The sequence below is a fragment of the Anser anser genome (assembly GCF_964211835.1).
Source record: "Anser anser genome assembly, chromosome: 12".
In the NCBI taxonomy this organism is placed as follows: domain Eukaryota; kingdom Metazoa; phylum Chordata; class Aves; order Anseriformes; family Anatidae; genus Anser; species Anser anser.
In genome coordinates, this window is record NC_139733.1 from 4,406,889 (window position 1) to 4,423,711 (window position 16,823).

A 16,823-nucleotide genomic window follows, 5' to 3' on the forward strand; every position below is an offset into this window, starting at 1 on the left:
ACTGAGGAGTGCAAATAAGTTTTAGTTCACCTTACCTGGGAGTACCTCCAAATTACTTCAGAACTAGCATGCTAAAATATAAACTCTATGTGCAATGTATTTTTTTTAAAAGCAGCTCATCCTACATTTTAACGACAGCTTGATTCATTGAAGCACAGAATATGGATGAAGATCACCATCCCAAGATCAAAACTAAAAACAGATTCATAGGATATAGGATGCTAGGAGAACTATAATTACTTTGAAGAGGTCCAGGCCTGCATGTATCGCTGTCAAGCTTTCATTCACTTCATTAGTCTCTGATCCATACACTGAGATCCTAGACTGAAGTAGAATTAGGCAAAATGGTATTTTTAACAATGGACATTCATCATCTTTATAATACATGATACAATACTGCACAGATCACTGCTTTAGAGAAGCCTGTTTCAGAAGCAACAGTATTTTTTGGAGTGATTTTTAGTTTGTGACCAGAATGTAAGGAAGGTAGATATGATATAAGAATAAATTTTATGTTGATAACATGCCCAAATCCAGAAAAATTGCTGTCTCATTTTCTTTGTAAATCATCTTGGTGTCAGTGAACATCATGCTGTTGCTTCATTTTCAAAACGCCTTGATCATCCTTTTTATTCACTTTTGGCATGAACATACTGCCCAATATCTTTTTGGAGAGGAAGATACGTACTATAGACAACTCATGTAGTGATAAGAAGGTGAATTAGATAACACAACCAACAACTCTATCTGTAATTCTGTAACACCATCATCCCCTTTTCCAGTCTATTTTAGCTTCATTGTACAAAGTACCCAGGTAGACTAGACATGACTATTCAGTATTTCACAAGCTATAATCCATCGTATCCACAGTGTCAGTTTTGCTTGGACAGCAGCAAATACTGATCCTAGATAAGTTTTCCCTTAATCTCACAATCCTATTTCAGTCTGGAACTAGGAAGTCATGCTTTCACTTATACAAATAGGAAATATAAATTAACTTGTTGAATGACCCTAAGACAATTCAACTATATTCCAATAATTGTAGGTGAAAGCATATTAAAAAAATATATATTTTTTTCAGAACTGTTTTTTATGACTGATTTTTAAACTTCGTACATGATGACACCTACTTGGCCCTACACCGATCCAGTCTAATCTAGGTGATAATGGGTCTTCCAAGAGTTATTTTTTAAAAAAGCAAGTATTTTATCAAACACTTTGACAGTTATGTTTTCAAATTATTTCCATTTTTTTTCTGTTAAAATATTTGCCTTGCTTTTAAATAGAAAAATCTACAGAAACAAAACGCAAGTCAGACCAGTCTTGCAGACAGACGTACCAAGAAGGCACCAGAGCAGTAACCACCCAGTAAACTCTCAAGGCAGCTTTCAAGTACAGAGTGTTTGTCATTAGCAACTCAGAAAACAAAAAATCCCACGCTATGAACCCCCAATCTCACAACTTATTTTCCAATAGTGCAGGAGGAACATAATATTTTAAGTCCATTTCCTCGTATAAAATCTTATCAAAGCATTAGTTTGGTAATTCATAGTTGAGAAAAACTTTTATAACAGTATTTCCTGCTAACAGAAGGAAAGGTGGGGAAGACGGTTTTGTGTTTGGTAGTACACAGAAAACTTTGTCACAAACCATATCCCTTAAGAGCATGTGAAACTCAACCTGAAGCTCACGGTTCCAGCTCATGAATTAATGGTTTCGTTTTACATTTTGATGACCATAGAGAGAGACAAGGGTGCAGGTACTTTCTCTCTGGGGAAAACAGGAATCTGTTCGTGAGAGACGTAAAAAGGCAAGGAATCCCACAGACTACAAGCTTGTAGCTGTTATCAGATACGACGCGAAAGGGAGGGGGTGAGAGAGAAGAGAATACCTGGCATGAGACCTGCTCCGAGGAGGGACTGTCTGACGTGGCAGTGTAGATTTCTTTGTGTATCATTCTTTTCAAGTCCATATCAGATTTTGCTGAGCTATTAACATCAGGTGTTGCCACATGGTGCCTGCTACCTCTGCAAGGTATTATTGATGAAGATAAATAAAAACTGAAGAACCTTATTTGACTTTCAGGTGGCCATGATTAGATTTGCAGACGTGTCTGAGAAAAATACTGAGGAATGAGCAAGCAAGATACTCTGAGCTGCATACATGGAATCCCCTTTCCTAGTTACATTTGCAAAGATGAGATGGTTTTGGCAGAAGTTTATCCTGGGAGCAGCTACAATAGGATATAAGGTTTTCTCCTAGAACCCCTCAGTGGCAGAAAGCTGAAGGACTATGACACCTTGTTTTATTACACATAGAAGTTCCTACAATTTGAAAAAAGGCAAGAGCCATGCCTTGTGGTTTAACTTGAGCATTATTATATAGTATGAGAATCTGTCTCATTAAATCTTTTTGTTAAAAAACTGTGGTCCCCTTCCTATCCTATGTCCAAATGTTCTTCAGACTAACAATTCTGAAAACATCTTGTAAGATTTGTTCTTCTACTGCTGCTTGTTTTTTGGTCCCTGAAGGGTATTCGGTCTTCTGCCCTCTAAATTGAGTAATGTGACTTACCAAGGGAAAGAGAAGAAAATCAGTTTACATGTGCTGAGAATAGTACATGAACAGTGTGACTATACTGAACAACTAACTATTTTTTCTTTACTCATTTGATATATTGTGAAAATAGAAGCTGCACTTGGAGAATAGTTGCTGCATATGGTCAGGTTCTTTATAAAGCTGAAGTAAAGGACAACTAATATTCCAAGGTAGAAATACTATTACTAATAATTATGAAACTTATAAAGAATGGTAAGGAACCTCCTGCTTTGTGGCAGCATAAAGAAAAGTCAGAAATACTGCACAAAAGTTAAACTAATGAGAGAGCAAAGTTCATGAACTCTTCATTTTTTAGGGAATTACAATCAGAATTCCAATTAGTTAAAATTTGGATATCTATTATTGAAGGTAGATGTTTGTACTCTGTACAACCTGGGATGTTTCTAGCATTCTGTCATTTATCAGCATTCTCTTGTCTATCTTCGTAATTAGTCCTCAGACCAATATCTTGCATGATCTTCTTTAGACATCTGTTTGTAGGAAAACACAATTGTGATTTAATTGGTATAGGTCATATGCTATGGTGATTTCCCAGCCATTTTTTATTTGGAACAGAAAAATTTTTGTAATGGGAAAAATGGTTTAACCTGCCAGTAGTAGTAGTATTTTTGAGATAGTCAGGACTCGCACTGCTCAGCATAACAAATTTGTTTGATGTTGACTTCAACTTCAGACATTGCTTTTTGCACAGTTTAACTAATGAAAAAATGCGAGGAAGAAACATCATTTAACTGTGCTTAATAAGGCCTTCATAATACATTCAACTGAAATATGAAAGATTAGCTGGAGTGAGTCACGCTTAATATGGGACACAAGCAGTTCCAGACTCATCCACAATTAGTTTGCCATAGGATATCAATGCAAAATATATCATATTTATGCAAAACACTTTTTACAACAGCTCTATTAATATCGCTAGTGGACATCCACTGATGGGAAATAAACTTTTCTGTTTAGATGTCTTTCCTAACTTCAGATTTGCATTTTGGTACTTTTTCAATATGCTGTTTCTTACATTACAAGGTTTCACAGGGTTTGTCATTAAATGGCATCATTTCCTCTTTTATGCTCTCTCATGTTAATTTTTGTTTTCAAGTCAAAAGGCACCAAGTATTATTGCTATTTTCTTATTTAGTTTCAGAGTTTTGGTGTTAAGACAGTCCCACAAATTATTTAAAAGGTAGTATCATTTTGAGATTACTGTCACACTTGAATAAAACAAGTGGCAGTGTAATTTTCTATTTATTTTAATTAGATAGAAGTAGTCTTTATTACGTTAGCTTAAAACAGTATTTTTACTAAGTGAATCCTTTTGCAAAAGAAAACCAAGCAGCCCTCTAACATTTTTCCTGAAGTTTGAGGAGCTGTGTTTTATAGTTACAATTGCCTTCTTGAAAATGATATAAATCATAAATCCTCGTCTGCCGCAAGTTGAATGGGGCAGGCTTGCCTCTCCTCAATGGCCTCTCCAGCCCACAGAAATGTTGTGACCACTCTCCAAGTCCTGCCTTGTTCTCTGTAATGAAAAATTCACAGCTTTTAGCCAATGGTTGTGTTTTCCCTGACCAATAGTAGAGGACTTTGTGACCATGCGAACAACCTCTGCATTTGGCACCTGAGCCTGTGCAGCTCGCAGGCTGCTCAAAGGGCTCTTCAGGGCTGCAGCTTGCCACCCTCACGTGATGCACCCTTTACATTTTCTGCAAAACTAAAGGCAAAGAAAAAACATGTTATGTTCCTTATGGCACTGCCCAAAGGTACTATATCTGAAGATAACATCAACAGAGAGAGCCAGAGCAAGTTCTCTTCACACAAACTATTTCCCAGAGGCTAATGGCAAAGGAGACACAGAGAAACAAGTACTGACAGTTTACTATAGGAACTCAAAGAAAAAGTGGACAAAGTTAAACGAACTCCAGTTCTTTGTTAGCATCTAATCCAGTTCAGAGCATTCAATGGTGCATATAGATTTACCCTCTATGGCTAATGGAGCAGGATATGGTCTTTTGGTAAGAAACAGAGGTTCTAGATTTTACATTTTGTGCTCTTCAAGCTCTTACATTTTAGGAAGATCAGTCTATAACATATATAAAGCTTTAATCTAATGTAAAAAGTATGAGCTGCTTGCTAAAACCTTTGAAGAAACAAATACTCAAAAGGTTCGGGGTGTTTCCTGTTTTTAACACAGACCACGTGTTGAAGTGAAGGGGTAGAGCACTTCTTTTGGCTCATGGAAACCAAGGGGAAGGCCCAGGCCTCCAGTCCTTACCCAGAGAATACTCTGCAAGCACCTGATATCACCGTGCAATAAAACTATCAAATCAGCATTGCAGCCTTTTGCTGAGGATAGATGGTTCAGATTACATGCAGTCTATTTTCTAAAGGCCACAGGATTCAATTCATCTCTGGCTAAATTTGTAAAACACTACATGGAAAGAGAGCAACTGCAAAGAGGACGTATGTACAAGAACAGAGGCAACAAAAGGGTTTGTGAGCTAACAGTAGGGAGGCTGGGCTGGAAAAGGCAGAAATGGAAGGGAAAGTCTGATAGCAGAGTGCAGTGGGCCCAAACTAGGCAGAGGTGTTGGAGTGATTTCAGCACAGTGCAATAGAAATGCAACCCCAGTAGGGCAAGAGAAAACAGAAAGTTAGTCAGAACATCTTAGAAAGTGCTAGAGAGAGAGAGAGAGAGAGAGAAAGAGAACAATAAATGTGGCACAGCATTTAAAGAAAAATCTTTCTCATCCATCTGTCCATCCTCTGCTCACACTTTCAAATGTTTCTGGTCATCTAAAAAGTACCCCTAATACTTGGACTCAACTAATATTGGTCAAATGTCTCATCTTCAGGCAAAGCCAGATGTTTTTACCCTAACTACTCATGCCTGGCCATAGCTGAGGGAGGCCAGAAATCCAGATGCTTGTCCGGGTTGGCATCACGTCACCCAGAGCAAGAGGCAAGTACGTGACACGTGGCTGCCCCATTGCTGAACTGCTCCAGCCGCTTGCTCAGCTCTTTCTGGGGGAAAATATTCCTTCTCTTAGAGATCGCTGTCTGTAAATGGGATGTTAATGAAATAAACCAAAAGGCAATTTAGGCTATTTACACTTCAGAGAAAAGCCCTACCTGGATAGATGACACTAAGTCATGATGTATTTTGTATTAATGTTTCAAGTCAATCTGGCAGATCCTGATGTTAGAAATATTTTGTTGCAAGTTTGAACATCGTACCAGATATAAGGCCAGCCACTTGAATGAGAGCAGTGATTGAATTAGGGCTGAGAAATGTATCCCCAGCTAGTTTCAAATTAAAAAAAGAGGGCTTTAAAAAAAGTACAAATGAGGCTAAAAGAATTTATGTTATTTTTCCGGTTTCTGTGCTATAACTCCTTTTCTGTCTCCTCATTTATCTTCTAAGAGTACTACCTTATGAATGAGTGAGCAATAAAAGAAGTATGCAGTGGCTGAGAGAGAAACTCAAGATAACAAGATAATGCAAAATGTAAGCCAAAATTTGAGCAGAACTGCAAGTTAAGATGTAGATCTGAATATCAAAGTTTCTCACATCTCGGTTTTTGGAAAGTCACTGGATGGATAGTTTGCTTGAAAATTTAATTTTAAAACAGTAGCACAAACTGTGACATAATATAGGCTAAGTTCACACCTGTCAAAACCTTGGACCTACACTTTCTAGGGGTTTTAATCTCGTCTTCAGACCACATGTACTGACACATCAGCAATGGACTAAAATAAAACCAAAGCCATTTAAATGCCTTTGAAATCCAGTTTTTCATTTAAAAATGGCAGAGAAGGAACAGTGAATAAAAAAAACAGGTGTGAACTACCCTAAAGTTAAGCAATACCGATTACTGTGCCTAGATGACATGGGAACAGGCTCATGACCAAAAGGTGCGAGAGTAATAAGCTACTACATGCAGCCTCTACATTGCCTATTTTAAGGCTTCCACAAGTAGGATGGAGTTGCATTCACCAGTGTTAGTGTGCTGCATACGATCTGCTGGCCGCACAACCTCAGAGGTACTCTTACTCCTAGCCACTCAGTCTCTTATGCTGAGATTTTAGACCTGAAGTCCCAGCGCATGTCTAGCCTTTTGAGCTGGACCTGGCTCCTTCAGGGCAGACTGTCCTGTTCAGCAGCAGCTGGTGTCTGCACGGTAAGCTTTCCTAATGTCCAAAAAACAAAAGTGGGGGGTTACAGAAAAGGGTTAATCCAAATTTCCACATTGCTGACCTCCCTCCAGCCTTTCAGGCTGCCCAGGTTTGGGGTTGCACAGATCAGCTGAGGATTCTCAGGGGAAAAATGATGTGGGCACTCCCTGAACCCAGATAATCCCCCGGCTGGTCTTCCCACTGCTGCTATCTGCCAGGCTAGGCAGACTGTAATCAGAAGAATTATTATTATCTTTTCAAGCCAACACCAGTGAGAAATTAATTGCTGGAATTATTCTATCAATTAGTATTTTTTCTAGCATTAACACTGTAGCTGCTAAGTGAGGTCAGCTCTAGTGCTCGGGTCAGACAGCAGGGACTAAGCTGGTCTCCAGGGTTAGCTGGCAAGGACTGGGGCTGGTAAAGAAACAGCAGGAGAGAGAAGATACAGGGCTGAAGTTTCAAGGGATGTGAAGGCTGAAGGGAATATGAAGCTTGTTATCATCAAAAGGAAAGCAGTGACAACTCAGCCTTAAACATGAGAAGACCCTACAAAGAAGAGAACGTGATACAGGGTGGAGCCAAGATGATGTGATTGAGAAGCTTTTATGGTACTAAGGAGGTGGAAAATTCTTAACCAGAATTGATGACAAAACATGAAAGCAATTCCTCCTCTTTACTCTTACACCTTATGCTTTAAGACAAAGCCAGTTTTTTGGCAGAGTAGCCCAGGTATTTTGTATGCTCCATTACCCATGTGAGAGAGGAGAGCAAAATGCTTTAGGAAAAAATGGAAAGACTGGGGTATACTGTATACATATGGCAAAGAATGTAAGGCTGTGGTATACTGAAATAATACTTAGATTTCAAACTGCAGCATTAACTTGCAACATTTAGAACAGACGATGATTGCATAACTAAATAATAGTCTGCTCTACGCTGTTGATTAACGTGACACCAACAGGAGGATGAGCATTGATAGAGTTTATCTGCTTGTTCATATCTTACACCAGCTTATGCCATTTTCAGGCCAAAGAACAGAAATGCAGTTTAATTTGGCATCTCTATTTACAAAAATCAAGTTCTAGTATCTATTATCGAACTTTCAAAGCATTCTGCATGTGGCATTTTGTGTAAGGCTGCCATAGTAAAGGTGTGATTTTCTGCAAGGTCCTCATTTCACTGCCACATGCAAAAATTGGAAGACAGAAGAATCTGAAGCGCTGTACAAGGCAAGGTGAAGAAAAGCTGTAATGAGGATCCCAATTTACACTTGGTCTACAGTCTGTGAAATTAGGCACTCACGTTCCCTGTTTAACTCAAAGTGCAAACTTTGGAGGCAGAACTTAGCTGATACCCGTAAGCATTTGCTACCTGGGACAACTGCATCACCAGGCAAGCAAAGCCCATAGCTCTGGTGGGAACCTGGCCCGTGCCTGGTGACAGCTAATACTGGAGAGCAAACCCCTCTGTGACTGTTATTCAATATGCATCAGATAAACCTCTTTTTTTTTTTTTGAAGTGTTTAGTTTTTATTAATGCATCATTCTTTGTTCTTCCAAATCCAGATTCTGGAAGAAAACATGAAGTTAGAGTGCAAGTGCCATGGGGTCTCGGGATCCTGTACCACTAAGACATGCTGGACAACCCTGCCTAAGTTCCGGGAGCTGGGCTACATCCTTAAGGACAAATACAACGAAGCAGTTCAGGTCGAACCAGTGAGGGCAAGTCGCAACAAGCGTCCGACCTTCCTCAAAATAAAGAAGCCACTTTCTTATCGCAAACCCATGGATACAGATTTAGTGTACATAGAAAAATCTCCCAATTATTGTGAAGAAGACCCCGTCACTGGCAGTGTGGGAACACAGGGGAGGATGTGCAACAAGACAGCCCAGCAGTCCAACGGCTGCGACCTGATGTGTTGTGGGCGAGGTTACAACACGCACCAGTACTCGAGAGTGTGGCAGTGCAACTGCAAATTTCATTGGTGCTGCTATGTTAAATGCAACACATGCAGTGAAAGAACAGAAGTATATACCTGTAAATGAGTACGTGGCTGGGCAGGCTGGCTGTGTCCCTGGCCGCGAGTACATTTGCACATGCGCTCAACACGAGACTGTAGCAAAGATCTGCTCTCCCAGAAGAAACTCTGATGAATGGATCCCTGTCTTTTCTTCTCATGTTTCATTGCTTATGTGGATACACATTTCAGACTCTTCAGAAAGTCAGCCAAGAAACAAAAAACAAACACCCCCCCCCCCAACCCCCTGACACACAGATCAGAGAGATGAGATCATTCAGTTAATCTGTACCTCTGGAGCAAGAAGCATTGACTGCCTTGGGAAGAGACACCAGAGAAAAATCTCTGAGCATGGCAATGAACTTGGTTTGGAAAAAAAAAAATGAAAAAAAAAAAAGATGGTCAAAAACTTGTGTGTATAAGGAGCAGGATGGGGTAGGGGAAAAATCCTCAGCCATGGGCTTTGCACAGGATGGGATGGACAGTGCCCTATCGTGAAGTGCCCGTGTGAGTGTGCGGATGACACACATTTAGGCTTCTACACTTGTGAAAAGCTTCTGCCGGTCTTGCCCATCTTTTCACTTCATACCACTTGCTACAGCGAGTAGAACTGTTGACATGTTCTGTAGACACTGCTTTATCTGCATTTTGTGTGTGTGTGTGCTGCAGATTTAGCACAGGGATTTGGGACACTTGGGCATAATAATAGCAATATTTAACAATTTATTCAGATAAAACTAATATTAATTTATTTAATTAAAAAGAACTCTACCAACATTTTTGGAACTATTCTGCAATTAAAGTAGATAGCTTGCTTTCTTTGTGGAATAATTTTGTAGAAACAGCAAGGAAAAACTGGAGCTGTATATATTATTCTTAACTAGGATATTTCTACTAGTTGGACTTGCAGGATGTGTTCTACAGTACTAGATGTTTAAGTGCAAAAGCTGGCATCTTTATATATATGTACATACACAAACACACTGGTTTTTTTCTTGTTTTTATTTTTTATTTTTTCCTGTTTGCTGCTAGTTGTCTGGAACAAAAGTCAAGTGGTAGGGGATGCAAATCTTTACCATTTTTTTTCTTCAATTAAAGAAAGAAGCATTAATAAAATCCTGTTTGAAATATGTCTAAAAATAAGAAACTCCAGACAAACTTCCATCTTTTGGAAAATCAACCATAGGATAAGAGAGTATATTTTGTAAGAGACTATTTTTATATAAATATTTTATTTATACTTCGTCTGCTTGTTCAACCTGTACTTTTTCTCAAAACAGGCATACAATTTGTAATTCTTAGGCTATTTAACAGAGAAAGGGTAATTAGTTTGTGGACATAGCAGCAAGCTGGATACATTCAGCTGCAGTTGGTGGATGTGTCAGAAAGCAGATTGAACTTTGTCTCCGGATGTGTGTACAAACTGGCTCTTTTCCTGCAGTTCATTTTGCAGAATATGCAAAACAAGAACAGGGTATGTAGCATCAATCTTGTCACATGGCTTGAATTCATGATTGGCATTAACTGGATGCTCATTTATCCCATTCAGGAAAAAAAATCCAAATTAGCTTCCCACATGCATCAGTCATTAAACTCTGGCATTATGACTAGCAAATGTGCTGTGTGTGCTGTCAGTTAAGCCTCTATATTGTGTTACTGTCAAATTTGATTTTAATCAGTGAAGACTGTAGACTGTGACTGTAACAACTAGCATGATACACGTCGTCTGATTCTCATAGATAGGATACAACGCTTACTTTTTGTCCAGCTCTTTTTGGCATTTACATTATTCCCAAAAGGCCAGAGCTCAAAAAAAAACAAACAAAACAAACAAACAAACAAAAAAACCAACAACAACCCACAATCAAAAAACAAAAACAAAAAAAATAGACAAATTTAAAGACTGCTCATTTGTTTTTCAGAGCTCAGTTAAACCTTCTTGTGTTCCCTTTACAGTATTTCCTTTTTCATCACTGCTAATTTCTCTGGATATTTGAGGGGCAAATGTTTTTCTGTTTTTGGATTCATTCTGTTCTTCCTGCTGGATTCTTTTGTGGCTGATAAAAAAATAATCCAAGTTTAATGTTGTTTTTCATTGGGTAAGAAAGATGGCGCAGAGCTACAGATGATACTGTATGCTCTAACAGGGACAGACCAGATTCTTCCCTGTTTCCCCATGACAGGACCTCATGCCTTTACAGAGGCATCAGTAAAGGAAGCAAACCAGTAGCCAGCACACAGTGCATTCACTGACTCCTCTAGATAAGAGCAAGCATTACAAGAAATAGGCGATACAGATATATCTTGGGTCCAATCATCTTGCTGAGGCAAAATCCCACTTAGGACTGCGAAAGTGGAGAAAACTGTTAGCAAACTTTCTGAGAAAAAGACAACCAGAAGTACTACAGAGATGCTGCAAAGTTTCAGCCTAATAGCCTGACCTTTTGGAAGCTGCCTGAATGCGACGGCATTTTTTCAGACTCACTTCTTGCATATGTTCATGTAAGAACACAAGCCCAAGCAGTACCTGATCCTGCATAATTGGGATTAAATATAGAGTTTCTTTGCAGACCTGCCACTTAACACATCATATAATTTTTATGTAATTCAGACACCAGCATGAGATATCCAAAAAAATTATTAACATAACGTACATTCGAACATATGACTTGTCAATATAAAGGAATATAAAAGCATTTTTTTCTTGGAATTGAGTCACTGCTTTTAGTTCTTCTAAATACCATGCATCGAGAAATGACAGGAAATAAAATGCAATGAAGTACATACAGTATGGATGTTAATTACAACACTATGTTGTGGTTAAATAGCTCAGTTCTAACGTTTGACTTTGGAATCCCTCCCCCTCAGTTTGTAATTTTTAAAAAAAAATAGTGGATATAATACCATCATCAAAAGTGTGTTATCTTCACTGATTATAGCTATTTTACAAATTATTACTTTCACAGCATGTTTTACTATAGGAAAACCATCTGTACAATTTCTGCTTCCCATGTATTTCAATACGCAATGATGTGCAATGGCCAGTGATCAGATTAATTCTTGAAGGACAAATATCTTTAAACAGTTTTACTCATGTAATAAAGAACTGGATGTGTGGTAAAATTAATTTGGTACACACTTGCCCAATATTTTACAATACTGCTGGTGATCTGTGCATTACTTAGAGAAAATTTCAATTTTATTGATAATTGAGATATCAGTTTATGATAACTATAAATTATCTATTATTTACCTATAAATTAAAGAGCAAGGAAAAACAAATGCTGCATTCAACTAGAAAGTATTTGGAAATTTGGTTGCATCCTCTTAGATAAGAGGAATCTGGCCCATAAGAACCTGCCATGAGTCTGGAGTTAATTGGCCATTCCCTAAAAGTGCTTGGATAGCATGAAGAATAAACAGGAGAGGGAGAAAGATTTATGATTTTGTAGATATTCCGCCCCCCAACAACAGTTTGTTCTTTGTCCTCAGGGATAGAAGAGCTCTGTTTTGACTCGGTGAAGAACCACACAATGGGACTGAAATGCACACAACTGCAGAACAATACAGCTCTCAAAAGAAAATATATCTTTTCATCTCCGCTAACCAAGGGAAGTGCTGGATTGCTGGCCACATTAATAACCTAGCAGAGGCTTTTAAATGAAACATGCATTCAAGAAGCAGGAAGAGTGAGAGGAGTAGGAAGAGTAAGAGAACAAACACAATTACAAGTTGGGAAACTATCATTTACGAAATCTCACTTCCTTATTCAGACCCTGATTCATCGAAATGATACAGCTCCACATTGGGATTTCTAAGTAAGTTTTAAGGATTTTACCTTTTGGCCTTTTTTTAAAGGAGAACCAACTTGAATACAATTAGCTTGAATACTTGAAGTATCTACCCAAAACATGAATCAGTCAATGATTAAGTTTTCTTTGCCATGTATGCACAAACCCAGTGGAGATATGTCTTTCAAAAGTGATAATTAAATGAAAATCATCCTTAAAATGTATTCTTAAGTGACTCATTTGGTAAAGTTATTGTAAGGGTACATAGTTACTCAGAAAAGGAAAATAATGGACACTCATCATGTTATGCAAAGCTGTTAATGAATTACCTTGTGGATTACACAACTGACCACACTTTAACAGCAATTTGTTGAATACAGAACCATCAGAGATGTCAATCAGGGTGAACATATTCACATGAAGATTCTACATAAGTATTTTTTTACACCATTTTTACATTTATCATTATTATAGATATCAGGAAGAATGCACTGTGAATATCCACAATAAGAATATTTACTAATACAGTCCCTTGCCCCCAGCTTGTAACCCCAAGAAGCCCAGCTGGACAACAAGCCCTCCAGCTCTTGTTGGTGGGACTAAACTGCGGACTCAGTGGTTTACCTGCAGAGTCAGGGGTAGCTAAAAGTGATGTACTGCTGCCGTCAACCAGCTGGGGTACCACCTGGGTCAGTGCTTTAATGTCCCAGATGGAACCAGGTACAGTAATTTTATCACACAGCATGGCAGACAATGAAGCTCATCTTACTCCAAAATGGTTATTCATGGTTATTAACCAATTCATGGTTACCTTGAATAGCTCTCACCATGAAAACTGACCTAGCTGGCTAACCTAATTTATGTTCTTTTAGTCAAAATTGTACCAAGAATTCCTCAAAGGCAGGCATTTTACTCTTGAACAAAAATTAAGAGAATCATTTGTCTGGAAACAAACAATAATATGATTAAGTTAAAATGTGTACTTGGATCTCAAAGACTCCAGGAGTATGAAGAGGGATACCAGAACTTTGTGATTCTCTTGCCTTGTTCTGAGATGATGCTGTAAAACCTTAAAGGCTTCTTTTGGTGCTTTGGAGTTTTAGGGAAGAACTGATTTTTCCCTTTTGTTTTTACATATTCATAGATTCATCAATAGCATATACTGTCATTTGCAACCGGGGGGCCAGAAACAACTTCCAGAGAAATCACACTTTTAAGCGCAGCCAATATATTTACTACTGGTTCTCTCAGGTTCACATAATTCCTGACCTTGATCTTGTATTTTTGTCAAAGAAATCGCTGTATCAAACTCTTGTTAGGGAATATTCCTGCCTTGTAATTGGATTTCAGATCTCTGGGACAAGATGAGATTATATTTACTTTAGGGAAATGTTTCCAGGATTGCATGCACAAAAAAACAAAAATGAGATGAAGAGAATGGTATCAAAATTGTACCAGTTACCTGTGATTATTAGCACATAGCCAAATTCTCTTAGCTCTAGTAACCTTAGTTTTTGTATTTCCAGTGCTAGCTCGTATCCTTTCCCTGTACCAAAAAATAAGTTGTATATATCATACCAGATCTACAGTTAGTTTTGTGGCTGTTGATACAAACAATTCACTAGCAGTATGTCACTAGCCCCAAGCTAGCAGCGTATAAAACCTTGCCCACCTCTAGTTTTCAAGAATGCACAGCAGTTTTTCCTCAGGAACACTGCATTACACACAACTTTGGTACTGCAGTGCTTCACTTTTTGCTTTTCACTAGCATGTCTGACTGCAGCACTTACATGCCTGTTATTTTATTCTCTCCCAGTACTTGGACTTTTAGCTCTCTGTAGTGTTTATAATCTCTCTGATCCACCCCCAGTCACTGGTGGCTTGTGTATCATGATTTTCTGTCCATACATGAGCTACAATACCATAGAGAAGCAGTATGCTCAGCACCAAAATCATTCATCCTCTCACAACACATCTCTAATTTTTCAGACTGATAAAAGAAATCTGGAATTATTCCACATCCAATACACCACACCTCCCTAATACACCGTGTAAGAATTATTGATAAACCTACACCGGTAGTTATTTAAAACAAAGAGTGGACCAGAACAAGTGTTCTGTAATTGGCTAAAGTTTTATAACGAATTGTAGCAAAACGTGTGAAGGGAGTGCTAAGTTTTGTTCTCTGTCAGGCAAACCCATCAATTCAAAAGTGACTGCACAGGAATTGCACCAGAGATGATGCTTAATCTGGGCCCTGTAGTACCTACAGAATAAATGAAATCAACTTGAATGATAAAGAAACCAATGGCCTGTTACAGATAGGGTGCAGCCCAGAAAAACCTTGGAAAACAGAAGCACATAGGAAGGAAAATCCCAGAAAATGTCAGTGCATGGAAGGCTTCTTACTGAGTCTACCAGGGAAGGCCGGCTTAGCTGAATGGACAGATTTTAGCACAAGCTTGGGCTGCCTAGTTGTCACACAGCTCATCGTGCAATTGCATTTGGCTCAGGCAAAAACCAAACATCTATTCCATTGAGTCAGCAAAGGGAACTTTTTGTGAGTTGCTTCTTGTGCTCAATTTATTTCCCAGAAACTTTTCTTTTATAAGTGGGTTCACAGAAATATATGCTATGGGCTACACAACTGTCCATATATAGCTGCATTTGGAAATTGTTTCAATTTGATCAGAACTGTTTTAAACTACTGAGGCTATTAACTAGAAGTCAACAGACAGGGAAGGAGAAGATGCAGTACAGGCAGTAGAGTTTGACCATAATGCCATCACACACAACTGAAAGTGTATAATTTATCACCACAAAAGTTGGTTTTGCATATCTTCAAAAAAAAAAAATAAAATCAGGATAATTCCTTTTGGCCTTCAATAATGCTGTGGTGTGAGGTTGTGCAAATGTTCTGCACTGAGCCTGGCCTTAGTCAGCTGCTATTATCCTCATAAACAGACAGGAAGTCAGGACACAAAGCACAAGAGGGTGGACTGGTGGGCACAAAGGAAGTCTGTGAAAGAATTAGGACTACGGCCCAGATTTCTCAGCTTTTGCCATGCTGTTTTGGGGAACTCAAGCAGTGTCTGATTTGCCTCCATTTATAAAATATGTATCCAGATTTTAGTGTTTTAGAAAAGTATTCACTGCATGTAGTAGGCTCACTGCACGTTGTATATAGCTGAAGTGAGGAGACTCCTTCCTCTTAGACTCATTAAATGTTAAGCACACAGTAATTAATATAGCCTCCACAATAAGTATGAGTCATACACCAGGGAAATCATAGAAACCTGGTCTTATGTTTTGTCTCCTTAAGTCAAATGATTAACAAAGATGTGTGGCAAAGCAGGTAGCGGAGAGCAGGCTTTTTAAGTCAGAAGATGCGGAGAGCAGTGCCACGGCTGGTACAAATAGCTTCTGGCAAGCTGAAACTCACTGCAACAGCTGCGGGTCTCCATAAAGCAGGGACAAGTTTCTGTGATGCTTCATCACTGAAAACAAAAAAAGTGAACAAATATTCCAATGGAAAACATTTAACAGGGAAGTGCTACTGCATGGTGTTTTCCATCACCAAAGAAGGGGGACGTGAGGTGACTCACTCGGGTCAATGAGTTGTGCTTGCTAAGTACAAATTGTGAGACTGAGTATAGAAGCTAAAAAATAAATAAATGGATTAAAGCCTTTCTGAGAAGTTAGAACAGCAATTTATCTGTTTCTGTCTCTCCTTTTGTACTCAGCTTGGGTACCGGTCAGAATATTTTGACGCTTGCCCATCTTTAGTTGCAAGCCACATGAACTGAATTCAGATTAAGCAGTAAAGAGAAAAACTTCCCAGAATATATATTGTGTTTATTTAGGCCAGACCAGCTTGGACGAAAATGCAAAATCAATCAAAGCCTAAAAGGAAGCTGGCAAACCATCAGTGCCTCAGAACATCCTCGCTGAGCCTTCTTCATGGGAAAGGCAACGGTGAGGGGCTGAGAAATTCCCAACATTTATAACATAACGATGGTTTATATTGCAAGAAGATGAGTTAAGGTGATACGCAGACGTGAACTGATGACTACACATCAGAGTTGTCATTTTGATGACTTGTTTGGGCAGGAGTGGTAGTGGTTGGGTGATAGATTATTCTGTCTTTATCCTGCCACAATGACATCTGCTTTATTCACAGATCAGCCACCAGTTGCTACAACAACGCCAGCGTGCTTTAGAAA

The 16,823-nt window shown here is 38.7% G+C and overlaps 2 protein-coding genes across 3 annotated transcripts in view; one reads left to right on the plus strand and one right to left on the minus strand.

Moving 5' to 3' along the window:
• Positions 1-2,540, minus strand: part of LOC310880344 (uncharacterized protein) — a 52,123-nt gene extending 49,583 nt beyond the window's left edge. The window contains exon 1 of the mRNA XM_083796019.1: positions 1,892-2,540. Coding sequence (XP_083652145.1) covers positions 1,892-1,898 — 7 coding nt within the window. The 5' untranslated portion in view covers positions 1,899-2,540. The remainder of the gene's footprint in view (positions 1-1,891) is intronic.
• WNT7A (Wnt family member 7A) overlaps positions 1-16,298 on the plus strand; it is a 41,664-nt gene extending 25,366 nt beyond the window's left edge. The window contains exons 4-5 of one of the 2 annotated variants that reach the window (XR_014571632.1): positions 8,358-10,283; positions 12,302-16,298. Coding sequence is in view for 1 of the 2 variants with exons in the window: in XM_083796014.1 (XP_083652140.1) it covers positions 8,358-8,837 (480 nt within the window). In the remaining variant the exon portion in view is untranslated. Of the gene's footprint in view, positions 1-8,357 lie in introns of both variants that reach the window. The other variant, XM_083796014.1, reaches the window with a different exon arrangement.
• The last annotated feature ends 525 nt before the right edge of the window (positions 16,299-16,823 follow it).